General features: G+C 44.1%; 1 protein-coding gene across 2 annotated transcripts; it reads right to left on the bottom strand.

Moving 5' to 3' along the window:
* Window positions 1-142: 142 nt before the first annotated feature.
* Window positions 143-27,286, bottom strand: LOC148504748 (indolethylamine N-methyltransferase-like). Of its 2 annotated transcripts, none has more exons than XM_088448527.1 (4): window positions 27,277-27,286; window positions 20,325-20,486; window positions 9,418-9,625; window positions 143-572 (listed from the first exon to the last, which is right to left on the bottom strand). In XM_088448527.1, exons 2-4 carry the CDS (start codon window positions 20,473-20,475, stop codon window positions 143-145), a joined length of 789 nt encoding a protein of 262 aa, XP_088304653.1. In that variant the 5' UTR covers window positions 20,476-20,486; window positions 27,277-27,286. The 2 variants fall into 2 exon arrangements, with proteins under 2 accessions (XP_088304653.1, XP_088304652.1); XM_088448526.1 differs by lacking the exon at window positions 27,277-27,286 and adding an exon at window positions 6,732-6,734 and having other exon boundaries at window positions 20,325-20,475.
* Window positions 27,287-27,904: the final 618 nt, after the last annotated feature.

The following is a 27,904-nucleotide window of genomic DNA, read 5'->3' as shown; positions in this document are numbered from 1 at the left end:
GTAGCCGTCAATTTATGTGCATGAATATGAAGTGATGATCTGTGAAAAAAAAACCGATAAATTATTAAAAAGTAAAGTCAATGCAAACAGACTATTTAGATTTTTCTCTGTTTTTCCAAAGTGATTTATGACCAGTTTCCCATTACTTTGGTTTACAGGCATGGATAAAATACTTACTGTCCTGGTTAGCAAGATCCATCGTTGACTTATTAGTCCAAGGAGAAAATACCATTCTCTCAATTTCATAACCAGCCTCTTTAAAAGCCATCTCCACAGCCTCTTTTGTTGAAGCCAAACAATTAAACTGCTTATTACCAACATGATAAAAGGTAGCATTTAGCATACTTAAAACCAATAAGTGTCCTCCAGGTTTAATCAAGTTTTTAAATTGTTTCAACACATTACAATATGATTCCATGTCCTTACAAGGAGCTTCTAGGCAGAGGCAGGCGAGGAGACAGTCAGCAGGGGGCAGAACAAGTGGATCAAATGGGTTACTTTTTAATGCATCACATTTTAGGACCTGTTTCACTTTAATGCGGAGCTTCTCAGCTTTTTCTTCATAACTTTCCCTATAAAAAAAGCACATAACAGGATGTTGTTATATGCTTCATACATAAAAGAATGTCATGACAGGCGCACACAAAAAGAACAACTAGTGACTGGGAGCTACCAATCACATTAAGGGTATGCTATTATCCATTTAAATGGAATCGGTATGTAATGCCGGTGGCTGAATAGCCGCCAGATCAAATACCGACAGTGGAAGACCGACGGATCAAAATCCTAACTGAGGCTGGTATGCACCCTAAGCCTCCCCTCTCTGCTCCCCTCTCCCTACCCCTCTCCCTACCCAAACTCTCCATTAGTGGTGCCTAACCCTAACATCCCCCCTAGTGCCTAACCCTAACCTGACCCAGTTGTTACCTAACCCTAACGCCTCCTTCCCACACCCTACACTTAACCCTCCCGGGGGTGGTTCCTAGCCCTAACTTCTCCCTAGTGGTGCCTAACCCCCCCTTTCCCTAGCCTAACCCTCCCAGGGGGTTGCATATCCCTAAGTCCATCCAGGGGCACCTAAACTTAACCCTCCAACCCTGTGGTTACAACCTAAGACACCCTTACCTTCTTTCAGTATGCCAGGCAACAGGATTTTTTCGTGGGGCTAATGATAGGCGGCAGGATTTCAATGCCTATCCTTAGTCCAATGTCAGGTTTTCAGTGTCAGGATTTCAGCGGCCGGGATACCAGCCGCCGGTATCCTGGCTACACCCCGTTTAAACAATAACGAAGAGAAATATGTTCTGAGTCAGCACTGGCAGCCACAGCAAAAGAAACTTAGGCCCTGATTCAGAGCCGGACGCTCTGACCAAAGCGCTCGCTCTGAATCAGGCCCACCTCCATTAATATGGAGCGTCCTCCTGGACGCTCGTATAGCTGTGGGTCACCACCCACAGCATATACGAGCGTGCAGGATGATGGTCGCGATGGTCTTGACCATCGCGACCATCGAAACTGCGAGCAGAAGCCTGCAGTTGAGTTTCTCAACCGCAAGGCCAGGAGTGATTTTGGCTCTATCAGAGCCAAAATCACTCCCACTGACATCACTAGTGATGTCAGTGGGGCCGGCTTCAGACGGTAGGCGTTCCCTTGGGAACGCCTCCGCCTGGCAGGCACGCCCCCGGCACGCCCACCAAAGGGGGCGTGCTGTCAGTCAACATCAACAGCACGCCCCCTTTGATGAGACACTACGAGCGAAGGAAAGTCCTTCGCTCGCCGCGTCTCGCGCATGCGCACAACGGAGCTCCCTCCGTCGTGCGCATGCGCAGTGCAGACCATCGACCCACTTGCGAGCGGACAGCCGCTCACGAGTGGGTCTGAATGAGGGCCTTAATAGCTAAACAAATAATTAACTAGAGATGAGCGGGTGTAGTTTTCTGAAAACCGAACCCATCTAAATTTTTCATAGCCGAGTAATTCCAAGCCCGGCCTCATGTATTCCCACCAGGCTCAGAATCCAAAATGAGGCAAAACATCATCTTCCCAGTGTCAAATCTCACATGATTTGGTTTCGATAGAAGTCCCATTTCACACATGAAGCCGGGGGGTTAGGGTGGGCTGAGGGCAGCAGCACTATGTCAGTATCAGAGACAGGGGCGCCGAGAGGGGTGAGGAGTGGGTACAGATTACCAGGGCCCAGTGCGTGGCAGGGGGCCCGGGCCGCCAGGAAGCAAACTGCCGTTTTGTTTTTTTTCAACCCTTTTTTTTTAATCAGCCACCTTTACCAAACCACTGCCGGCAGCGGCTGAAGGCAGTTCGGGGGGGTTGGGTGGAAGGGGGGGGTTTAAGCCTGTCACCACATCACTTCACTTCTCTTGCTTGCTTGCAGTTGCAAGCTGAAGCCGCGCCGCTGCGGAGCTGATGCACTTGCGAGATGATGATGACATCATCTCGTGCGACTCTCAACCCCAGCAGGCACCGCGGCAACTGAGGGACTATACAGACAGAAGCAAGCAGGTGAGTATTGTGCGTGCATCCATCCCCGCTGCTGCGCCAGTTCACTGGATACCCCAGGTCACTGGATCTCCCTGCTGCTCCAGTTCACTGGATCCCCTGCTTCACCAGATCAGTGGATCCCGCCCAGGGGCTGAGCGTAAGCATCTGGTTTTCCTGTGTCTGTAGCTGCCCATCCCTGGGCTGTGGGGCCCCTGACTGTGAGTGTTGCCAGTATCGGGGTACTGCACATCCTGGGGGGGAGGGAGGGGGTGTAATAAGAGGTTCACTGTCTGATCACATCAGATTCCAGCACAAGTATTACCTGCTATAGTTATACAGTTACTGAGGATACACAAGTATGCATACCCCTGAGCTATGCCCACAAATGGGTGCATTATGCTTCTAATCTATCTCATATCTATCCATCCATCTATCTATCGTTTCTTACCATCTTTTGAATTGTATATTATATTGGTGAGCGCTATAGCCCCTCCAGCTAGCAAACACTCTCTCTCTTTTTTTTTTTTGTGTTTTTTTCTATAAAGATTTTCCCATGCTATACTCTGAGGGGACCGGAATATAAATTACTCCCAATGACATGAGACAGAGGATAAACATGGCCTAGAGCTTGCAAACTAAGTGGTATGGGGAACAATACCTAAGGCACTGTAGATGGTGGTGAGGAAAGTGTGAGCGACCACTGTCAGCCCCCAATAATAACACAGCCGTTGCAGTGTGGGGCGGTTGGAATGAGAATGAGAAGAGACATCATAACGGTGGGGACTTGAAACTTAGAGCAAGTCACAGAGATCACTAAAAGGGGATCTTGGCCGCCAATCTGTGATCCATTCATATGATTGTCCAGGGAATAGGGACGGCATCGCTAGTCCTGCATGATACAGTGACGGGCAATGGGGTGATGTGTTGCATGTTTTTCCGCCAGTTCTGGTACTCTGGTTCTATTTGCACTTTCATAGACTGCGCGCAGAATCAGTATTCTCAGAAATGATGCACAAAGCTTCCACACATCTGCCCATTAATGTCACCCACAAGTAACATCTAGGAGACTAAAAGTTGACACAAACTGGGTTCTTCCTGATACATAGGACTGAAACCACTTTAGCAGAGGTGTCACCGTACCTGAGCGCCAGAGCTTGAATTCCAGTATAGTGTGATTCAGGAGTATTTCACTCATCAGCTGTCCATGTTTCCTTCCATACAGAATTTACTTACAGATAAGATTGTTATGGTTAACCAGTTTAATGGCAATGGCCTGCAAACTTTTTTTTTCCATTTTGTTTTTGTAAATGCTGCCGTTTTGGGAATGTGCATATCTTTGTGTGACTAGATGATATGGGCAGTAAACAGGATGGTTTTGACAAATAGAATAATTATTATTTGTAAAACACCAACCTATTACAGAGCACTGTACATTGAGGGGATCATAATACAAATTAAATACATTGGACCTGAAATAGAAGGGAAAAATGGCCCTGGCCTGCTGAGCTTACAACCAAAGAAGTGTGGCGAACTCAAGATAGGTAAGAGGTAATGGCTGGTGGGGAAAGTGAGTACGATTCCTTTGGGGCAGAAGCATTATCAGACACCTAGGAGGCTGCAGAGTCCTGTTCAGTTGGGATGGAAATGGCAGCAGCAATATCCATTGCACTGTCTGGTCCAGCGACTGAACTGAGATAGTATTTCAGTAGATCTATCTGCAGAGCAGCCGTGTCCTTGGTGTGATGTAATTCTTCTGCTGCCACTTCTGTGAATCAGAATGACACTGATCATTTGTTATACCGTTGACAGACAGTGTCACTTCTCTTGCTTGCTTGCAGTTGCAGGCTGCAGCCGTGCCGCTGCGGAGCTGATGCACTTGCGAGATGATGACATCATCATCTCGCGAGACTCTCATCACTAGCAGGCACCATTAACTGGCGGCAACTGAGGGACTACACAGACAGAAGCGGGCAGGTGAGCATTGCACGGTTATCCATCCTCCATGTTGCTTCTTTGGCGCAGCACTACTCAGCAGGCAAGGGGGAGACTGGCTGAAGGGAAGAGCCCGAGCCCGCCACTGACTGACTCTACAAATGTGAGTCTCAGAGTCACTGTCACTGTGTTAGTAACTGTCCATCAAGTGCATATTAGAGATATATGTTCATATAAAATATAAATATATCACATATATATATATATATATATTTTACACATATATATTACACACATTTAGATATATACTTATATAATATAATTATATAATATATTTATATAATAAGTATATATTTAAAAATGTGTAATATATATATGTGTGTTATATATATATATATATATATATATATATTTATATGTATATGTGATAGATAAAATCATATTTATGTATTTATTTATTTAGTACATATCCTGGATGTACTGGTATTGTGAATACTTTACTCCTAGCTGCTGGTAACTATGTCATGCTCCTGTGGGTGGGTGCTTCTCACATGCTAGACACGCCCCTAAAGATGTGCAGCTCTTCCTCTAACATGCCGTGGCCACACCCCCTCCAGGGGGGCCCTGGGAAGTTACTGTACCGGGGCCCAGGATTTCTCTTGGCAGCCTTGGTCAGAGAAGAGCTGTGGAATGCAACTAAGCACTGCTGTGGCAGACTGTGAAGGTCTATTGGCTGCCTACAGCACTATGAAGACTGTCAGTGAAGGGCTGTGGGGTGCAAGCACTTTTGTGGCACTCCTGCTGTGGCTGTGTCAAACTGTAAAGGGCTGTGTGGTGCAGCATTAAGAACTTTGTCAATGAAGGACTGTGGGATGAAAACACTGCTGTGGCTGTGGCATACTGTGAAGGGCGGAAGGGTGCAGCACTGTGAGGCACTGCGTTCAGTGCAGACACTATGTTAAAATAATCCTGTCAAAATATAACATTCAGTAGCCGCTGTGCCACCATTAATATAAGCACTGTAAGTTGCACTTTGAACTTGTATCACATTTGTTATAAAAAAAGGGTACTTTTTTTTGTTCTAAAACTTGTGTGTGTTTAGACAGTGCACCACCATTACTAGAAGTGCTGTGGGTCGATATTAGACACGATCAGTCGATAGAAGAGCAGGAGCAGCAACCAAGTACTAGTGCTGCAGCCGTTTATAGACAAAATATTACTAGTCATTCAACATCTATTAAAGCTGGTGCTCAAGGGCAAAGAGGATTTAAGACAGGACACCTGAAATTAAAACAATATTTCACAATGTAAAACACAAACAATCATCACCTCTAATAAGAAGTGAAAGTTTACTGCTGAAAAACATAAACATGCCAACGTGCTATACATCAAACAGTGGCAAGGAAAGGCTCAGGCCTTGGCCACTATTTGCGAGTGGTGATTCTAGAACTGCTGGCTGTCAGGCATCTTCTGTAACCTCACTATGATGCAACACTTTCTCATTCAGAGTCTAGAAGAGGTTTCAAATGTAAAACAGGGAAATTATTGCAGAACAAAACCACCAAGGCTGAAGAACAAACTGTGTTTTCAGAAATTTCACAATTCCCTCAGGAGAGTCTAAGGGTGTCTACAAGTGCTAGCATTAGACCTGCGTCCAATATCCACCATCAATGCAACTGGTTTTAGACATTTAATTGAGGTCCTGTTTCCCTGCTATCAAATGCCATCTCAATTTCATTTTACAAGAAGAGTACCTTCCAGTACCTTACCTGTACTGGACATTAAAATAAAACTTGTTCTTGGCCTAGATAATGCCATTGTACCCACTATCCACTTAACCATAGATATGTGACAGCCCACTGTGTGGGTGTATCACCTTCAGCAGCAGCAGCAGCATCTGACACAATGCTAGCTCTTTCACTGACAGGCTACTCTATGTATCACCGGCTTCACTAAGAGGCATAACGGTGTCAACCTGTTAGAAAAACTCACAGCAAAATTATTTACCCCTCTAAGACCCTCCTCAGGATTTGTAATTTCTGAAAATTCATGCAACATTATGAAAGCATTACAACTGGGTGAATTTGAATATGTCCCATGTTTATCCCACACAATAAACTTGGTGGCTCAGAATTTAAAAAAATATTGACAAGGGTGTGCTGGAGATGCTGTCTGTGGCCAGAAAAGTTTGTGGACATTTTCGTCATTCAGCAACCACATGTAGAAGATTGTAGAGGCTGCAAGAACAGTTCAATTTGCCATGACACCAACAAGCAAGAGGTAGTGACCAGGTAGAAATCCACCCTCTATTTACTTCAGTGAATGGAGGAACAACAACAAGCCATCCAAACCTACACAACAAGCCATGAGGTAGAGAGAGGATGGGGAATGTACCTTAGTCAAGCACACTGGAGAATATTCTCTGTTTTATGCTAGCTACTGAAATCATTTGAATAAATAACTAACAAAGTGATTTTATACACTGCCACCCTGAGTCAAGTGATTCCCTAAATAAAACTACTGGAAAAGCAGCTACAAAAATTGAAGGAGGAGATGAAAAAATTGATTCTGCTACATATGTTGGATTTGTAGAGCAACTTCTTTACATTTTTTGCAAGAACCAAAGGGTTGTCAAGATCTTGCAAATGGATCACTACATTTTGGCAACCATGCTTGATCCTAAGTGTAAGTTGTATGTAATGTCTTTCTTTCCAACTGACATAGCAAGTTATAAGTATAGGAAATGAACTGCGCTATGTAAGTGATTTAGAAGCTGCTCAGTTAATAAGATTCATAAAAACAATTGGTTAAAACGAGCGCTTATATTGGGGATAGGAAACGGGTAAAGAGATTTGGGAGAAAGTAAAGTAAGGAAAAGCAAGCAGAAGGGTGAAAAAATAATAATACTATTCAAAACTTAAAATAAGGCAAAAGGAAAATCAAATAAAAGTAAAACAAAATAAACTTGCACGTCTGACACCACAAATAATGTTTAAGCTCTTTTGAAAAAATGTGAGGCAGGTCCGGATACTGTTGGGATAATGTCCAGTCTGGAGAGATTAGCCTAAACTGTCCCTACTTTTTCTTTTGTTCCAAGTGCTGCCGGTCTATCTTCACTTTGACTGTCAGCACATGAATGCTCACTTGATCCCGGCGGCTGTACACGGCAGACAAAGATGATGTCAAAGGTCAGCGAGGTTCATGAAAGTTGGAGGAAGAAGATGGCACTAGCAGTAGACTAGCCGTCATGAACCTTGCGGACCTTTGATGTCATCTTTGGCCGCCATGTACAGCCACCGCAACCTCGCCGGGACAAAGTGAGCGTTCACATGCTAACAGGCAAAGTGAAGATAGACCGCCAGTACTTGGAACAAAGAAAAAGGTAGGGACAGTTTAGGCTAAACGCTTCAGACTGGACATTATCCCAACAGTACCCAGACCTGCCTCACATTTTTTCAAAAGAGCTTAAACATTATTTATGGTGTCAGACATGCAAGTTTATTTTGTTTTATTTTTATTTGATTTCATTTTATTTTCCTTTTGCATTATTTAAAGTTTTTAATAGTATTATTTTTTCACCCTTCTGCTTGCTTTTCCTTACTTTACCTTTTCCACATTTCCTATCCCCAATATGAGCACTCATTTTAATCCATTGTTTATATGACATAGCAAGTTGTCAGCTCAAATGGCACATGACGATGTCTCCTGCTTTAGTTTCTCCCGAAAATGCTACTGCCAGGAATAAAACTCATGTTTTCCAAGAGACCCACTGGGGGTGTGGATGATGAGTCAACTCAGTGCACCAAAGTGAAACACCATTTTGACATCTGGTCAGGATTAAAAGAATTGTTCACAATTATTGACACCACTACTGTGATTCAAACTGATACACTAAGTATTTATAGAATGGTGAATGACTATTTTAATGACAGTGTACAAATTAGCATGCCACACAGTCATATAGATTACTGGAAGAAAAAAAAGGCAAATTGGAGCCCCTTGTACAAACTTGCTTTGGTGTACTTAAGTTGCCCATCCTCCAGTGTGTAGTCGAAAAGAGTGTTTAACACAGCCGTGAACCTTGTGAGCAATCAGCAAAGGAGGCCACTTCCTCAAAATGTGGAAAGACTTATGTTCATAAAAATGAACTACAAATTATACAGCTATTGCAACTAGTATAGAGACTTCTGTAACGGTGGATTCCAGTGGGTATGAGCTAGTATTGATTGATGATGATGTTAACACTGATGAGGATGATAATGACATCTTCCTCTTGTATAGATGACAAGCCACCTTGAGCTCATTGATAGCTTGTTTTGTAACACACCAAGCACTTTAGCCACAAAAGTGGCAGTCCCTATCGCTGATCTGCTTGGTTTGTTAAACTGTGCAACTCCTTTATAATGTACAACGATCTCATTGATTCCTAAAGATTTACTGGTGATACAGAGCCGTACCCATCCCTGGCACATCACCACTTTTGACCGAGTAGGTATAACTGGGCTGTAAGGCAGCATTCTAACGTAGGTATATACATTTGTGCATTATACAGGCATATATGGATTTGTGCATTATACAGAGTTGGGCATACAAGTAGATATGCCTGGTTTCAGATGTATCTTTTGCACCAAAGATAAGGCTGATAATGATGATGCCATTGAAACCAAGGATAAGGATAGGAGCAGTCAGAGATGTGCACAATTCTACATTTGGGCAAATATACACAGTCTGACAGATCAGAAGAAGCCTCTAATACAGCTTATTATTCACATGTTATCCTCTTAAAATTGTCTCTTATATAATAAACAATAAGGTTCTTAACACTTAAAGTGAAAAGTTGACTAATTAAAGGTAGCTGCATTTACAATGACTTTAAGAATAATACTACACAAAGTTGATATCAGGAGTTATTCCAGTAAATTGCAGTACAAGTAGAGTGATCTTTATTAGACAATTTATGATCAACTCGAGCTAAGACCCTGTGCTTACCTGTTCCCTTCAAGCTCGCATACATATTTGATAAGATGAGTCCAATCGAAAGCATTGGGATCCTTCCTCAACCATTTCTGAAGTTCAGCACGGTTTTGTTCAAGAAAATCAGAGGTGATTATGTTGTTAAACACTTCACAAGCAGAAAGGAGGTGATAAATGGTTGGTCCAGCGCCAACATCAATTAATGTGTCTCCTTCTACACCACCTTACACAAGAAAATATAAAGTTGACTGTTAGTAGGTACATGCCATCGGTGGCCCCACCTCTAACTGCACTTCTAACTTCACATTCTTTAGATAACTATTTTAAGCATGATGATGGCCAAATAGATTTATGACTGAAATATCTTTATCAGGTAAAACATATTAGGCCTGAGTCTGAGCAGGAATAAAAATCAAAGAATTTGCACCCCTTGTATTGCAGCTTGGTTTGCCCAGGTGCAGAGCTACTTACCTCTTTCTGCCTTGTTCTCTGATCAGAATCAATGCTATTAGGCATAAATCTTTTAACTTCATACAGAGCCAGTGATAGAGTGTTCGGCACCCCCTGCAAACTATAAATTTGCAAACTCCCTACCATACTTTTAAAAATATACTGCATACACTCAGGGGGTGGCCAGACAACCACCAATTCAAATTATACAACACAGTAGTGCAATCTGATTTACATTACACAACATAGTAGTGTCCCTTATTCATGTTACGACACACAGTAGTGCCCCTCATTTATGTAATATCACACAATAGTGCTCCTTATTCATGTTACGACACACAGTAGCGCCCCTCATTTATGTAATATCACAAAGTAGTGCCCCTCATTTATGTAATATTACACAGTAGTGCCATTTATTCATGTGACGATACACAGTAGTACCACTTATACATGTTATGCCACATAGTAGTGCCCCTTATACACATAATGTCACACTGTATTAGTGCCTCTTTAACACATAATGCCTTCAGTAGTAGTGTACCTTATACACAATGTCCACAGTACAGCCCCTTATACACATAATGTACAAAGTAGTGCCCTTTACACATAATTCCTCCAGTAGTAGTGCCCTTTACACCTAATGTCCATAGTAGTAGTGCCTCTTATACACATAATGCCACAGTAGTCCCTTATACACATAATGTCCACAGTAGTAGTGCCTCTTATACACATAATGCCACAGTAGTCCCTTATACACATAATGTCCACAGTAGTAGTGCTCCTTACACATAAAGCCCACAGTAATGTGCCTTACACATTATGCCACACAGATACAGCACTGTATTTACCTGAAGCCACACTCCTGAGCCCATCCTACAGCTCATTGCACCCAGCACTATGGGAGAGATGTCATGATGTCTCTCCCTACACACTCTGTGGGAGCTGGAAAGCGGAGCTCAGTAGTGAGCTCCAGTCTCCGGCTGCAGGGATGGAGCCGTAGCAGAGCTGGCAATTTTTAGCCTGGGGGCAAGTCCAGGGCACTGGCCCATAAACAACGGCTTATCCTTAAATAGAGATTGCGAGGTCTCGCGCGCAGACCTACCGCGAGAGCATGTCATAAACAGTGGCTCAAGTAAAGATGTTAGTTTCAATACATACACTTAAATAAAACATTATAAGAGGAAAATAGAAGGGTGGATATTTCTCAGAAACAGATACAATATAGGGCCCCATTTAACAATGAAACAGAATACCTTTAGCACTTACTTAAAGAGGTTATGGTCCTCTTTCAGTATCTAACAAACAGCAGTAAGACACATTCCCTAGCCCCAGTATGTCTCTGCCTCATTCCCCCAGACCCAGTGTGTGTCTCTCACTCATTCCCCCAGATCCAGTGTGCATCTCCCAGCTCCAGACACCCAGACCCAGTGTGAATCTCTCAGCCCCACTCCCCCAGACCCAGTGCAGTGCCCTAGTAGTGTCCAGTATGCAGTTCCCCAGTAATGCCCCTTATGTTGTGCCCCCAGTAATGTCCTTAGTAATGCCTCTTATGCAGAGCCCCCAGTAATGCTCCTTATGTTGTGCCCCCAGAAATACCCTTAGTAGTGCCCCCAGTAATGCCCCTTATGCAGAGTCCCCAGTAATGCCTCTTTATGAAGAGCCCCCAGTAATACCCTTAGTAGTGCCCACAATAATGTCCCTTTATGCAGAGCCCCCATTAATGCCCCTTATTTTGTGCCCTCAGTAATGCCCCTTATGCTGTGCCCCTCCCAGTATAGAACACGCCCCACTCACCTGTCTGTGCAGTACTTACCTTTCTTCATGATGGCCGCTGGGCACCGCTCCAGTCCACGCAGTCCCGCATAGATGCCACCGCTGACTAGATCTAATTAGATCCAGAGCGGCAGCCACAGGTGCAGGCGACGCTCGACGTGGGTGATGTCATGACATCACCCGTGCACTGCATCACTGGGAACGCAGGCCTCTGAAGTGATCAGAGGCTTCTGATCACTTCAGAGACCACTGTTGCCAGCCTGTACTGCCCAATCGGAGCGGTTCTCCGATTGTGGCAGGGATGTGCGCCGCATGTGGCCCGTGGGCCGGCTATAGCTGCCTGATTGAAGCTCAGCTCCGATCGCGACAGCGGGCCAACATAGGGACCGGCCCAGCGAAGACCAGCCCAGGGGACAGATGGCACCCTGGTCCAGCCCGCCAATGCGCCATAGGGTGCCCGTTGGTAACAAAATCTAAGCGTATACCCAGCAAATGGAGAAGGCGGCAGTGGTGCCTCTCCAGCTCAGCACCTCCCTGCATTGCAGAGCCCACTTTCTGCATCACGCAGGCATTGACTCTATAAAACCTATTACATTTGGTAATATGCATGAAATTAAGTAAATTGGGTCTTTTCCACATTTGTTTTGCGTAAGAGTAAATATTTTAAACACCTGCCCATCTGCATTTACATAATATATCTGCTGTTGAAAAGGGATAATCAAAAGAAACATCTAATTTTGACCCATCCAATTTGTAGAAAATCAGTTATAATTATAACTAGGGATGAGCGGGTTCGGATTTCTGAAATCCGAACCCCCCTGAGCCCCCCAAAATCCGAGTCGTATCCGAGTCAGGCTCGACTTTTCCCACCTGACTCGGATCTGAATTCAAGGCAAAACGTCATCATCCCGCCTTCCGGATCTCGCGGGTTTTGGATTCTATAAAAGGTCCCCCTGTTGGCGCCATTTCTCACTCTGGCTGTGGACAGTGAAGAGGGAGGGTGGGAGCTAGGGCTGGCTGGGCTGTGTTGTGCTGCTATTGTCCATAGGGCCTGTGACCACTCAGTCCATAGGGGCTGACTGGGCTGTGTTGTGCTGCTGTTGGCCATAGGGGCTGGCTGGGCTGTGTTGTGCTGCTGTCATAGGGGCAGGCTGGGCTGTGTTGTGCAGTCAGTTGTCCATAGGGGCTGTGTCCACTCCAAAGTCTATAGGGGCTGGCTGGACTGTGTCGTGTAGTGTCCCATAAAGGCTGTAGTCCTAGATGGGTGCTGTGGAGTTGTACAGGGGGTGATCTGTGCATCAGGGGTGCTCCCCCAAAGTGTACTCCAAAAAAACATTTGTTTTTCTGTGTTTGTGAATTATGTGCACAGTAGCCGCATCAACAAAGTAGCGCCAAGCGTGCGCCTGTGTCATAAATCAAGGGCCAGCTGGCATGTCCATTAAAGGGTGCTGTAACACCCAAAGTGCACTCCAAAAAAAAATATTTTTTTTTTGTGTTTGTGAATTGTGTGCGCAGTAGCCGCATGTGCATCAACAAAGTAACGCCAAGCGTGCGCCTGTGTCTAAAGTAAAGGCCTGGTTGGCTCGTCCGTTAAAGGGTGGTGTAACCCCCAAAGTGCACTCCAACAAAAATAAAACATTTTCTTCTGTTGTTTGTGAATTGTGTGCACTGTACGTGCATCCTCAAAGCAGCAGCGCCAAGCATGCGTCTGTCTGTTAAAGGGTGGTGTAACCCCCAAAGTGCGCTCCAACAAAAATAAAAAAATATTATTTTTTTCTGTGTTTGTGTGTAAAATGAATGAGCAGTAGCTACACCAGCATCCTCAAAGCAGCAGTGCCAGGTGTGCATCTGTCTGTTAAAGGGTGGTGTAACCCCCAAAGTGCGCTCCAACAAAAATAAAAAAATCTTCTTATTTTCTGTGTTTGAGTGTGAAATGTATGCGCAGTAGCCGCACCTGCATCCTCAAAGCAGCAGTGCCAAGCATTCGTCTGTCTGTTAAAGGGTGGTGTAACCCCAAAGTGCACTCCAACAAAAATAAAACATTGTCTTCTGTGTTCATGAATTGTGCGCACTGTACGTGCATCCTCAAAGTAGCAGCGCCAAGCATGCGTCTGCCTGTTAAAGGGTGGTGTAACCCCCAAGGTGCGCTCCAACAAAAAAAACATTTTCTTCTGTGTTTGTGAATTGTGTGCACTGTACGTGCATCCTCAAAGAGGCAGCGCCAAGCGTGCGTCTGTCTGTTTAAGGGTGGTGTAACCCCCAAAGTGCTCTCCAACAAAGAAAAACATTTTCTTCTGTGTTTGTGAATTGTGTGCACTGTACGTGCATCCTCAAAGCAGCAGCGTCAAGCGCGCGTCTGTCTGTTAAAGGGTGGTGTAACCCCCAAAGTGCGCTCCAACAAAAATAAAAAAATCTTTTTTTCTGTGTTTGTGTGTGAAATGTATGGGCATTAGCTGCACCTGCACCCTCAAAGCAGCAGCACCAAGCATGCGTCTGTCTGTTAAAGGGTGGTGTAACCCCCAAAGTGCACTCCAACAAAATAAAACATTTTCTTCTGTGTTTGTGGATTGTCTGCACTGTACGTGTATCCTCAAAGCAGTAGCGCCAAGCGTGCGTCTGTCTGTTAAAGGGTGGTGTAACCCCCAAAGTGCGCTCCACAAAAAATAAACAATTCTTTTTTTCTGTCTTTGTGAATTGTGTGCACTGTAGCTGCATGTGCATCAACTAAGGAGCAGCGCCAAGCGTGTGCCTGTGTCCCATAAGTCTGTTAAGGGTGGTGTAACCCCCAAAGTGCTCCAAAAAATAAAAAACTAATTTTTTTCTGTGTTTGTGACTTGTGTGTGCTGTAGCCGCACGTGCATCAACACAGTAGCAGCGCCAAGCGTGCGCCTGTGTCATAAGTCAAGGGCCGGTTTGGACATCTGGTCCGGACTGAAGGACGTGCCAACAATTTCTGACATGTCTACTGTCACTGCATATGATACTGTCACCACTGACAGAATGGTGGAGGATTACATTGGTGACAGCATCCAAGTAGGGATGTCAGACAGTCCGTACCTGTACTGGCAGGAAAAAGAGACAATTTGGAGGCCCCTGTACAAACTGGCTCTATTTTACCTGAGTTGCCCTCTCTCCAGTGTGTACTCCTAAAGAGTGTTTAGTGCAGCCGGGAACCTTGTCAACGAAAGGCATAGTAGGTTGCTTCCACAAAATTTGGAGAAGATGATGTTCATAAAAATGAATTATCAACTCTTCCAGGGAGACCAGCCTCCAGAACGTACAGAGAGACCTGTGGTGGTGGATTCCCGCGGGGACGAGTTAAGTGTGCATCTCCTGTTTATACAACATAAAGGTGGGTGGGAGGGCCCAAGGATAATTCCATCTTGCACCTCTTTTTTTCTTTGCATTATGTACTGTTTGGGGCCTAGTTTTTCAAACTGACCTTCCTGTCTGCCACTGCAGTGTCACTCCTAGATGGGCCATGTTTTTGTGCCGCCCACTCGTGTCGCTTAGCATAGTCATCCAGCTACCTCAGTGCAACCTTTTGAACTAAAAACAATATTGTGAGGTGTTCAGAATAGACTGGAAATGAGTGGAAATTAATGTTATTGAGGTTAATAATAGCATAGGAGCAGAAAAACCCACAAATTCTGTGATTTTAGCTGTTTAGCTGTTTTTATGCTTTTTTTTAAAAAAAATTACAGATCCAAAACACAAAACCCAGAACCCAAAACACAGAAGAGTGGTTTTGGCAAAACCAATCCAGATCCAAAACACGAAGGAAGATCCAGATCCAAAACCAAAACACAAAACACGAAAACTGGCCGATGCACACCCCTAATTATAACGACAAATGCAGAATAAGGGCGTCTGTATATTGTGTGGCTCATAAACAGTTAAATATGAATATATCCACTTCTGAATCATATTTATTAACTGAAATTCTGGACTACTACATGTAAGATGAATCCCCTTTGTTTTTTTTAAACAGGAAACCCCATCTACAAAGTTTCATTTTTCTTCAACTATCAAGTTAAGTGCCTTTTAAACATGCATCTTATAGCCATGATTTTAGCTATTATACTACAATTTCTGTTAATAGCTCTTTGGAGGGAAAGCAAGTATGACTTCCACTCAGACACAGTCAGTCCGCTACATAAACACAGGCTACAAGACTCTCAGGATGTCATGTGATGGCAGAGGGGAGAGGGGCAGAGGGGAGCAAAGGTGAGGGAGGTTGTCACAGTGAAAACAGATCTAAAAGGGACATTCCAGAGATGCTCACGATACCTTGTGCCATGTGACTATATGATTACCATGGTTGTTGCCTAACATTGTGGAAAATCTGCATAATTATCAATCATTAACATCCATCTGAAGAAACAAATTAATTGCTGCATAAATCATGCCTCAATTCATGAAATTGTTGCTTTCATTGAAGTTGTATTTTGTATATGAGTTTGCATGCAATTACTGTGAAGACAATATTCTCTATGGCATATGTAATCATTCATTATATTGATATATAGTGTACAAATAGAGTAATTGTAGCTAGAGATGAGCAGATTCAGATTCCTGGAATAAAAACACACCCAAACTTATGGGTTATGAGCAGCAGCTGCTCCTACCCTCTTACCTGAGGGGCACTGCTGCTGCTGCTGGTCTGGCTGGCCAGGTCATGGCACCTGTGCAATAGATCTGACATGCCCCGGTACCAGCGGTGGCACCGCGCATGCAAATAACACCGGCTTCTAGGGACTTCATTGACTGCAGCCCCTAGGAGCTATATAAGGCTGCCCGAAAGGCAGAGCAGTAGCTTCCACTGGAAGCCGCTCTCTGCTATTTTTAGCCCGGACTGGCAGTCTCATTGGAAGGAGACACCTCCCCCTGGGGCTGTCTGTCCTGTGCATGACTGGTAGGTGGCGCTTCCAATGGAAAGCAACCTCTAATCCCAGTGTAGCCAGTGCAGTCATAGACTTGAAATGGCTTTCTGAAGTGGTGTATTTGACATAGATTGCACCGAGTAAAATAGTTTCAATGTCTGGGCATGCTGGGATGTGTTGTTCTACAGTAGAGTTGATATTAATAATGTACATTTTTTTTAATCAACAATAATGTTAGCAAGAAAAATTATAACCAAACACAATACTAATATGTTTATGAGAAAACCTAGCACAGAAAGGCCCATTGCACTGTTGTGTTACAAATCACAGACAGTATTTTTATTCAATATGTAGTCTTTATACAGTAAATGGTGTCTTTTCACTGCTCAAAAATTAGTTTGGCAATACATGTAATGGGGCAAATAATAATGTCTGTAATTGTTCCACAGCTGCTACAGGGAGGAAGAATTTTTCTTCAAAAAGGACTCGTCCACATCCACCAACTCCTCAACTCCAGCGTCAGGAAGAAGATGATGATCACAACATCGTCTTGGTCACAGTATATCCTGGCATGGTTGTGGATGAAAATATCAAAGTGGTTACAAACAACAACCAGCAACTGAACCACACATCACCACAGCCTACACCTACACCTCAGAAAATCCCTTATGTTGATGTAATAGCTTAGTCCATTGATAGCTTTAGAACTAAGCAGATATCCCTTATGGAGAGACAAACACACCAAATAGATTCCATAAATCATCTGTTGAAGAAAATATCTAGTGCTAACAGAGCGGCAGAGGGTACATGAATTAGAATGGCTAACAATATTGATTTAAGGCTGTTTAACCTCACGCAGGGTATTCGGCCACAGGCTTATAAACTTATTAAACCTTTACAGAGAGTTAGTAGGCCAGAGGGGCCTAATAAAGGTTACATCAGCTTCCACTATTAGTAGTGTGTGTACAACTTCATGAAGTCCATCACCTACCACTCCACCCCGGTGCAGTGTACGCAAAGCCATAGTTAGAGGTAGAGTAGGTTCAGTGGCCAAAAAATAAATGTTAGACATGTTACACTATGTTTAAATTGGAATTGTTGCAATTTTGATTGCTATGAAAATTTGAATGCAGCATATATATATCATAGGTACCACACACTAAGTCGCGTAGTCAAAAGGGCACTCACCAGATTTCTTGATAAACAGTGGTCAAAATGTATTTTTAAACTGTATAAGCAAATCATTCCAGGTTGCATTTAAATAGCACCAACGTTTCGGTCTAAGGTTAGACCTTTTTCAAGGCTTGCAATCCATGTCCAACAATTTCAAATTTGCAGAAAATCAAGTCAACCGTCCATTGCCACAACCATCAGCAAATGTACCCGGCTAGGTCCCACATATTAATACCCCTCAGCCAATTCAAGATATCAGTAAGACAAAAACTCTGGTCATGAATCTTAGTACAAACGCACCTGTTACTTACTTTAAACTAAGATGATGCATGCCGCTCTGGGTTCCATGTTTGTCATCCTCATTATGACAACAAACGTCATCAATCAGTGCCGTCAAGGCGCATGTAGCATTAGAACCCAGCGACTCACTCCTGAACCATTGAGCTCAGACAACCACATCAGCAGCCGAGATATGTGGCTCGCGACTACCGCATATGTGCAGTGACTATGCGTCCTACTCATGGAGCGCAGATCACAGGACATGCGCATTGCAGTTCGTGCCCAAGACACGTGGTTCACGGCTGCCGCGCATGCACAGTGACCATGTGTCCTACTCATGGAACACAGATCACAGGACATGCGCACTGCAAGTGGATTGTGTAATACCCAGCACTCTAGCACTCACGGAGTGAAATAAGCCAGTGGCAAAAAAATGCAGGGCACACATTAATTTAAGCAGCCCAGGCACTGCATAGCTGGTACCAGCCAAAGACTCCAAATCATCTCTCACCTGCTCATATAGGGTCATGAAGTTTGTGCAGTTCACTCTAAATAACTGAACCACCTCATGATCTGAGAGACAGTCGAGGTCCATCCTCAGTCGATATCCTGGCCTGGCACGAAGCCTCATAGGGACCTGGATTTGGTGATGTTCCTGCGCCCTCCTCCTGTGCAGCTCCTCCATAGGAAGCAGGACACAAGCACACAGCTCCAATAAAGACTGTACAAACTCCATTTGCAGCAGTGTTACTGGCCATACCCTGCTAGCCAGATGCAGAGGCGTGAGGCAGCAATGGTTGTGCCCCCCGGGGTCCTGCTCCATGGACAACAGCACAGCTAGCACATTCATCCCTATGGCCCTGTATTTTGCATATTTTAAAAAATCTGTAGACAAATAATGAATTATGAGTTTGAAAATTAGAGCCTACTGTTTCACAATGAAAATACTGTTTGGAACAATCTGTGTACTGTAAGTGTCATTTGTAATGCAAACAATTCTGTTGATTTCTTATACTTTTTCAAGTGTGTGTTTGGCATGTTGTTCATAGCATTAAACACAGATATTTTAAATCTAGTTGCAGATTTTACCTATGGGCTGCAGGCCTGCAGCACCTCCTACACCATTAAAATCTACCACCTGCAGAGACTGCCTAGCAGTGGCAGTGACTTATCATTGGAAGTGCTCCATGCTAATCACAGTCAGACAGGAAGTCCCAGGGTTGAAGGTGTTTTCTTCTCCTGGAACTACCAGACAGGACTACAGTTAGCAGAGAGAGTGCTTCCAATGGGAAGCCAGTGGGAAGCCGATGCAGTTCCTAGAAGCCACATTCTGTGCGCATGCACTGTTCTTGTACTGCCAGACTTTTTTGTGTATGCGCAATGCAGGGCCGTAACCAGTGTCGGCCCTAGCCCAAATTTTTTGGTAAGCGAGTATGTTTTTTGGCTCCACCTTTTACAGTGCCCCCAGTAGTGGTCCCCACTGTGCAGTGCCCCTTGTGCCCCCAGTAGTAAGCCCCTTATATAGTGCCCCCAGTAGTAGTCCCCCTATGCAGTGCCCCCTGTAGTGGTACCCCCTATGCAGTGACCCTTATATAGTGCCCCCAGTAGTAGTCCCCCCTGTGCAGTGCCCCTTGTGCCCCCAGTGAGAAGCCCCTTATATAGTGTCCCCAGTAGTACTCCCCCCTATGCTGTGCCCCCAGTAGTGGTACCCCCTATGCAGTGCCCCTTATATAGTGTCCTTAGTAGTAGCCCCGTCCATGCAGAGATACAGTCTGCCCGCGGCCCGCATGGTCGCAGCTGAGGTGCCCTCCACAATGTGGCGACCTACTCAGCTGCGAACCATGCGTAATGGTAGAACCGGCCCTGGCCGTAACTAGGATGATGCGACCAGTGCCATGGCACAGGACACCACCGGTGCAGGGGGCACTGTTTGGGCCTGTCATTCTTACTTGTAGCTTCCTCTTCTTTTATATTCAGCACCTCCTGGCCTCCCCTATCTCTTCCCTGCCCCTTCCCCATAAGGCCATGCCCCTTTTTTGGGGTGCACTATCTTATGTCCCTTTATGAAAAATGGGGGGGCACCAATGCTCTCTCTGGCACAGTGCACCAAAAAGTCAAGTGATGGCTCTGGTGCAATGTATACTGGGTCCTGGGCTGACCGCAACTACTGCCTGGCAATCTGAACTGCCACTCAGACAGACAGCTCCCTTTTTGTAGAGGTAGGAGCCGCCACTGTTTAAATAATATTTTTAGTATTATCTTAACCATAGATATTACTACTGCATGATTTAATGTAAAGATAATAATGCTTACGTAACTCTATAAGCATTGAATTTGTATTTCTGTTTAGTGTTACTTATTTACCTGGAGTAAAGGTTTCATGTAGATTCCATAATACAAAATCTGTCCATTCTCCATTAAATATTCCTTCTCCTGGAGCATAGTATGTCTTGTAGTAATCTAATGGGTTAAACTCGTCGATGTAGGTTTGTTGGGTGGTAAAAGAGGTCTCCATGTTGTTCTTTTCTTAGGATGACTCAAATTATATCTGCTTCTCTTTGATGCTATACAGTAATAAAAAGGCTATTACAAAAATAACAAAAACTTATGTTTACAAAACATTACAGAACAATACATCCTACACTATTTAGTGCAGCACATTCATATCAGTTTCTAAAGCTGGGTTAACACTATTAGATTCTGACCAATTCTGACCAAATGCGACTGACCTAAATTATCCCAAATATGACTGATGTACAGAGTACACACTACTCAGTAATTGTTTATTACTAAATTATCCTGTCAATTCTAAATCATCTAACCAATATAGTGTCTCTGTACACTACACTAGACATCAGCCGAGGACTATACACATAGCATTTTCTGAACGATACCAAAACAAAATAAATGACATAGCGAGTGTAGCTCTCACTGTATTGGGAGGGAAAACAACCATTTTTGACTGACTGTCAGGCATTGGTTTTGCCTACATACAGTACTAAACAATTATCGACCATGCTGGACTGAAATGGACATATTTGGCAAAGTATCACATGTGCACCCAGCTAAAGACTAATTTTCTGTCCTATCATATAGACATATATCATCTGATTTCCCATTGTGTTTGTTTTTCAAGGCAAAATTAACTTTAGTTCAATACATTAAGATCATACAAAAGCCACAAAAAATAAAGATCCACAGTGCACTTTTTTATGTGCCAGTGCATCTAACTGAGAGCAAAATACATTACAAGAAACACACCCAATGCTTGGTCATTGAAAGCTCCTCAGCTAAAGAGGCATAGGACCTCATTCAGAGTCGGTCGTTGCGGCCGCACGGTCGTAGGGGAAAGGGGCCGGATATGCAAATGAAGCGGTCACAATTTGCGGTCCTAAGATGAGATCGTTAGCTGAACAACCGAGGGTAAGAAGCGGTCGTAAGACTAAATCACGCCCCCTTCTCGATCACAACACACGTCATTTCCTGGGATATAAGGAATAATCGCGACCATCGGGAACCATCGGAGCTGTTCGTAGAGCTTAAGGTTGACCATACCCTCTCTTAAGCACTACGATCAAATCAGTGTACAAACCTCCCATGTCACATGTGCCATGACGCTACTTTGTTAATTATGCACTCCCATTAAATGCTGTTCACATAATTAGGCACGCCTGCGTTTGGATCTCCACTCCCCCGTTTTCAAGCACCTTCCCCTGTTACCACCCACAAACGCCTCATTCTGTCACTCAAACTAACGACCTGGCTGTGTTGAAGGAGAGAGAAATTTCTGATCGTAACAGCTAGTTTGCGCACTCGCATTGCGACCTTTACGCATGCGCAGTTTAGCGAACATCGGTGGCGTACGACCGTACGGCCGCAACGACTGACTCTGAATGAGGTCCATAGTGTGGGGATGAAGCAGGCAGGGCTCGCAGTTGTATCAATGGGGAAAGTGACACTCAGTGCAGCAAGTAAACTCCCTGCAAGTGCCTCCGGAATGTGCAGCTCAAAAAGGCTGTGTGGTGTCACGGAGAAAGTGAGTGGCCTCATGACACACAGCCCGTTTAATCACTCTGGGGCATACCCAGCACTCCTGGAGATCAGGGCCGTAACTAGGGTAGTGTGACAAGTGCCATGGCACAGGGCACCGCAGGGCACGGGGTGCTGTTTGGGTCAGTCAATTTTCCTGTTTATTATCATTCTCACTTGTAGCTTCCTCGTCTTTTATCCCCAGCATCTCCTGGCCTCCCCTATCTCTTCCCTGGCCCTTCCCCATAAGGCAATTGCCCTTTTTCGGGTATTATGTACCTATTGGAAAAATGGGGGAGGGGGGCCATTGCTTGTTCTGGCACAGGGCACCAAAAAGTCCAGTTACGGCTTTGCTGGAAATGCTGTGTCCCCCCCCCAGAGGCTCTACTCATACTGCCACTCCTCCTCAGTGATCGGGAGCTGGATGCTGCACAATAACATTACAGTGCAGCACTCAGTTACCAGTCACTAAGGAGGAGCCGGGATTTTTGTGCCACACCCTCAAAGCACATGCTCCAGCTACTTGTTCTATCCAGGGGGACTATCTGTGGTACATTAGCGACCCCACTGCCACAGATATTAACAGACTGCTGGGGACAGTTTCTTAATCCCTGTTTGAACAGAGGTGACGGAATGCCAAGCTGATCTCCTCGATTCAAAATGCACATCTAACCGCATGCTGCCTATCACCCTACAGTGGAAGGGCTTCTCTCTGTCACCACCAGGGGTGCAGCTAAGTCCCTGTCCACATGTTGTGCCCCCCTAACCTCTGCACAATGCAGCCGGCTCAAAAAAAAAATTTTTTTCAGTGCAGTGTGCAACGTAGTGCTGTTGAAAGAATAAAAACCACTTAGGGGAGCACAAATAAAATATAGGGATGGTAATGAGCAATATAGGGGCTATTGGGCCAATAGTTATAGGGAAATGGCACTAGAGACAGAGGGATGGTACTGAAGACACAAGGGATGATGCTAGAGACACAGGTGATAGTGTTGGAGGCACAGGGGGCATGGTACTGTATGCACAGAGGAATAGTGCTAGAAACACAGGTGGGATGGTACAGGAAAAGCAATGCGATATTTCATAGAGATGATGCTAGAGACATGGGGAGGGCAGAGTCAAAGGGTGTGGTGAAGAGCACACAAAGGGGATGATGGTGGGGAAACAGGTGAGATGGTGCTGGAGACAAAATTAGGATGGTGCTGGAGACACAGGTGGGATGGTGCTATAGAGACAGGGGAAGGGTGCTGGGGACACACAGGGCACATACAATATCAGACTTCAAATTACATAGCTTATTTATATTTGAGGTGATTCAAGCTTCCCACATGGATGGACTCTGCTTCCCTGTCCTATTCCACAGAAGGAACATAAGTGAAACAGACCAGCCAGACTACAAACTGTAATAGAGGTGGCTTTCAGTCAATAGGGGAAATAGAGACATAGCATGTATGTGTTCCGGACACCATGGCTCCACACTGCACATCTGCCTTACATTGCTGCATAATCTGGTAAATTGGCAAGGTAGACACATATGGGCAAAATAAAAATTATTAAAAAATATTCAAAATAAAAAGGTAATTTTACATTTCCAGCATTTCTGGCCTGTTAACGAATTTAGGTCTCTGCTGGGGGGACCAGAAATGCCTTTTTAAATCATCTTATCCACTCCCACCAAACCCATGTCTCCATTTAACTAATACTGCCCTGCAAAGTGAGATGTAGTTTGGCCAGTTCAGTGCAAGTCTACAGTACATCTGATTTTGTCTGAGGAAGCTGCCGAGACTCAAAGAGAGGCTGCAAAACGTGTTACAAACTCCCACAAGTGTATGGCTCCACGCTGCATGCAGCAAAGGGATACTCAGCTGAAAGTGTGCTGCTGCTGAGAACAGAAAGGATTAACAATGTCTCCTTCACAAGGCTCCCAGTGAGTATAATCACACAGATTGAATGACTCAGAGGTCACTAGAGGATTGTCCATATATTGGATTAAAAGTGTATGCTGACAAATTGGACTATCGGCAATATACCACTGGTGTAATACTATCAGCACACCAAATAGAAGGAGCGGACTGCTAACTGCCCTTTTTATAAAGGGAAGTCATTTAAACAAAAATTGGCAGTGAAAACACTGATGAAACAATCCTATGTGTGGCTCTCCACTTAATAAGTGTATTACAGGGGAGAAGGAGTGTTAAAATCCTGAAAACATCTAGCAGCTTAAAAGTAGAGATGAGCGGGTTCGGTTCCCTGAGAACCGAACCCACCCGAACTATGGGGATCCGAGGCAGATCCGAGTCAGCTCGGGTTTTCTCACAGACTCAGATCTGAAAACGAGGCAAAATGTCATCATCCACTGTTGGATTCTTGCTGCCATTTTTTATTCCGACTGTGGAGAGTGAAGAGGGAGGGAGCAGGGACCTGTGTTGTGCAGTCGTTAATTGCACGCTGATGCTGTGCATAAGGGCATGCTACTGTTGTCCATAAGGGCTGGCTGTTGTCTATAGAGGGGCTGGCTGGCTGTTGTCATGTCCATAGGGGCTGGCTGTCATTGTCCTGTCCTAAGGGGCTCAGGGGTGCTGTGCTCCTGTCTGTCAAAGGGCTGCTGCCCCAAAAATAAAAAATTATAAAAAAAAATTGTGTGTGTGTTAGCCTCACCTGTCATTGGCGTAGGAGCGCAGGGGTACTGTGCTCCTGTCTGCCAAAGGGCTGCTGTCCAAAAATTAAAAAAATTAAAAATTTTGTGCATGTTAGCCTCACCTGTCATCGGCATAGGTGTGCAAGGGTGCTGTGCTATTGTCTGTCAAGGGGCTACTGTCTCTTTCAGGGTTCACCCCCGGTGTTCAGATAAATAAAAATAAACACCCCAGTTTAAAAAAAAAATTGTGTGTGGTTGTGTGCGTAGTGAGTATGGAGGAGAGTCACATGACTGGAGAGCAGGATCCACATACCAGTCTTGTAGCTGCAGGCAGCAGTCATGTTGACAATGCAAGGCCGTCAACATCATCTATGAAGGCCTATGTACAAGGGCTTAAGTCAGGCCAAAAAGTCAGGCTAAAAAAATCAACTTTTACCCTGTTAAAGCAAAAAAAAAATTAAAGCTAAGTCAGCTTTAAAGAAACAAAAAAATTGGCGATATGCCATTCACTACACGAAGTGACAAGGAAAGAATAAGGCATTGGCCTGTATTTATGATGACTGACGGTTCTAATGATAATTTAAGCCCCTCTGCTTGTAGGAGAGGTATAAAAAAAATTCAAATTGTTAAGACGAGTAAGATAACGTAACCAACTGTGTGCTCTGAAAAATCACAAATCCCTAGGGAGAGTCCAAGTGTGTCCACTGTTGCCATGTGTGAGCCTGACCTTTCTAGTAATACTGTACTTGAAGAGGATCCTCCTTCCACCATTTGTGTGCCTTCTGACGTAGAAATCGAGAATGCTTCTGTGGAATTGCATAAGGAGGATGAGGAGGATATTTATCTAGTTGGCGATAAGGATGATGAGGATGTTGATGATGATGAGGATGTTGATGGCGTGGATGTTTGTGTAAAAACTGTAAATCAGGCATACCTGTGCAAAGGACCAAAAAATCCACATATCATGTGTGGAATCATTTCCGCCCAAATCTGGACAACATTTTCCAAGTCTATTGCCAAGTAACAGTGAGTAGAGGTAAGGACCGTAACCATCTAGGAACCTCCTCATTGTTAATTCATTTGCAGCACATTCATCAAATTGAAAAGGATATTTCAAATTCAGAAACTTTGGGGACGAAAAACTTAACAACAATCAATCCAGTGTCACCTAGCTGCTCCCTTCTATCTGGATCCACGCGCCTGCAATCTCCACCACCAAAACCTGCATCATCATCAACATCCTTAATCGTGATTGGAAGTAGTCCTGCAGCCATTTCAAAAGTGACGAAGCCGGATAATTGGCTGAGACAAGGATCAGTTTAAAATTAGATTGGAGCAACGCCATCTTGCGAATGGCCACAAGACTCCATCTTGAAAATGAGATCTGCATTAAATACGCACATTTGCAACTGCATAATACCCCGAGTACGAACGCTGTTTATTAGTTTCATGCGTACGCATCTTCCCGACGTTTACAAGTCCTTACTACATTAATACAGATTGTCACTTACCATGGTGAACTCTAGCTAGCATCCTTTCCCAAACCCCTAACACTTACACACTGCACGCTTACATAATAGGTTCCATAGCTTCAAAGTGTAATATTCAAGGTTTATTCATTTATTACTAATGTTGTGAAATAAAGACTATTTGGTATCTAAGGTTTAGTACATGATAAGTGGACCATGTTTGGTGTTGTACTGATCTACTCTGTCTCAACAGTTTTCCGATGCCATCGGTGAGAAGATCGCAACACACGTCCGCAACATATGGACTGTAGAGAGTTAAAACACTAAAATGTACTATGTAATGTTAGCAGCTTAGATTTGCATGCAGCGGGAAAAAGGAGACAAAAGGCTGTTGGAGGCTGACCTGTGTCCATTTGAATTGACCTGTTAAATGTCCTGTAACAGAAGTACCATGACAGAGAACCAATGGAATCATACCAAACTTGCCTATTGTATTGCCTTTCCCTGTAAAAGTATAAATGTGCGATCTCTGACCCCAAATGGGAGTCTTCTTGCTGATGCTGTTGATGGAGGTTTCTTGTTGATGCCGGTATCTGGTCCCAGAGTGCGTGCATATGTAACAACTGTACCTTGGGTCTTTATTTGCACTAAATTGTCTTTAGATCACAGTATGTAACCTACTGTTTTTATGTTGAATAATATCCATTTGTGCGTTGGAAACACATTTCAAAGTCTGAAGGCATTTATTTACTGTATGACTGCGTATGCAGGATTTAGAAGGTATAGGCAGGATCATTTAGAGGTTTAAATCCAGTATCGATAAAAGCATGACAGACTCCTCTCCTATCTGTGATTCCTTAGAAGAATCCTTGAGTACTACATCTGCTGCTGCTGGGGGTGGATCTTCATCCCATAAAGTCTACTACTAGTAGCAACTTAAAAAAACAATTGACTATTAAACAGCCCTTTGACAGAGGAAGTAAGTATAACAGCTGTCACCCAGTTTCACAGTGGATCACTGACGCCATGACGGCTGTACTAGTATTAGATGGTGAAATAATAGAAAATGAGGATGATAGTGTGAAGGAAGTGCAAAAGGAGGATGTCTGCCACTGCTGTGTGGCAATGTTTCATAGATGTTTTTTTTTTTTTTTATTAAACTGCCGTGCGTTTGTGCCACTGCCTTGTCGCTTACTTTAGCCAGCCAGCTCGCTGCAGCCTTTGGGCTATATTGGTGAAAAATAGTGAAATCAATATTGTGAGCTGTAAGGTGGTTACAAATGCATGGAAATGCCTGAAAATGATTGTTATTAAGGTTAATATTACTATAGAAACAAAAATATGCCCAAATTATGTGGTTTTAGCTGTTTATATAATTTTTGGGAAAAAATACAAATCCAAAACCAGAACCAAAAAACAAAACACCAAGGAAAAAAATCCAAAACCAGATTCAGATCCAAAACCAGGGGAGATCCAGATTCAAAACCAAAACACGGGGGTCAGTGCACATCTCTACTTAAAAGGCACTGTTTATATGTTTTTTTATACTGAAGTAATAAATAAGTTAATATCCATTCGAAGGAGAAACTATCCACAACAAATAGTCACCAAACTTATACCCCTTTTACACCAGAGCAAAAACCTGGGTTTTTGCTGGGTCTACCCGGGTCGCAGCTCAGTGTAAAAGGGTCTCTGAAAAATAACCTGGGTCAAGTGACCCTGCAATCCAACCCAGGTAGCTACCAGGGTTGGGCCCAGGATGGACCCAGGTAATGGTGCAGTGTAAACGGTGCAACCCAGGTTATCTG

The sequence above is a fragment of the Taudactylus pleione genome, unplaced genomic scaffold, assembly GCF_031769625.1.
Source record: "Taudactylus pleione unplaced genomic scaffold, aTauple2 ptg000457l, whole genome shotgun sequence".
Taxonomy (NCBI): Eukaryota; Metazoa; Chordata; class Amphibia; order Anura; family Myobatrachidae; genus Taudactylus; species Taudactylus pleione.
This window is presented reverse-complemented; position numbering and strand designations above follow the sequence as displayed.

Bases quoted from the DNA above. Each gene is read 5' to 3' on its own strand.
- LOC148504748 (XM_088448526.1), bottom strand. From the start codon at position 20,475: ATGGAGACCTCTTTTACCACCCAACAAACCTACATCGACGAGTTTAAC. The intron at 9,626-20,324 runs GTAAATAAGTAA...TTCTTGTGTAAG, and splicing joins ACATGAAACCTTTACTCCAG to GTGGTGTAGAAGGAGACACA.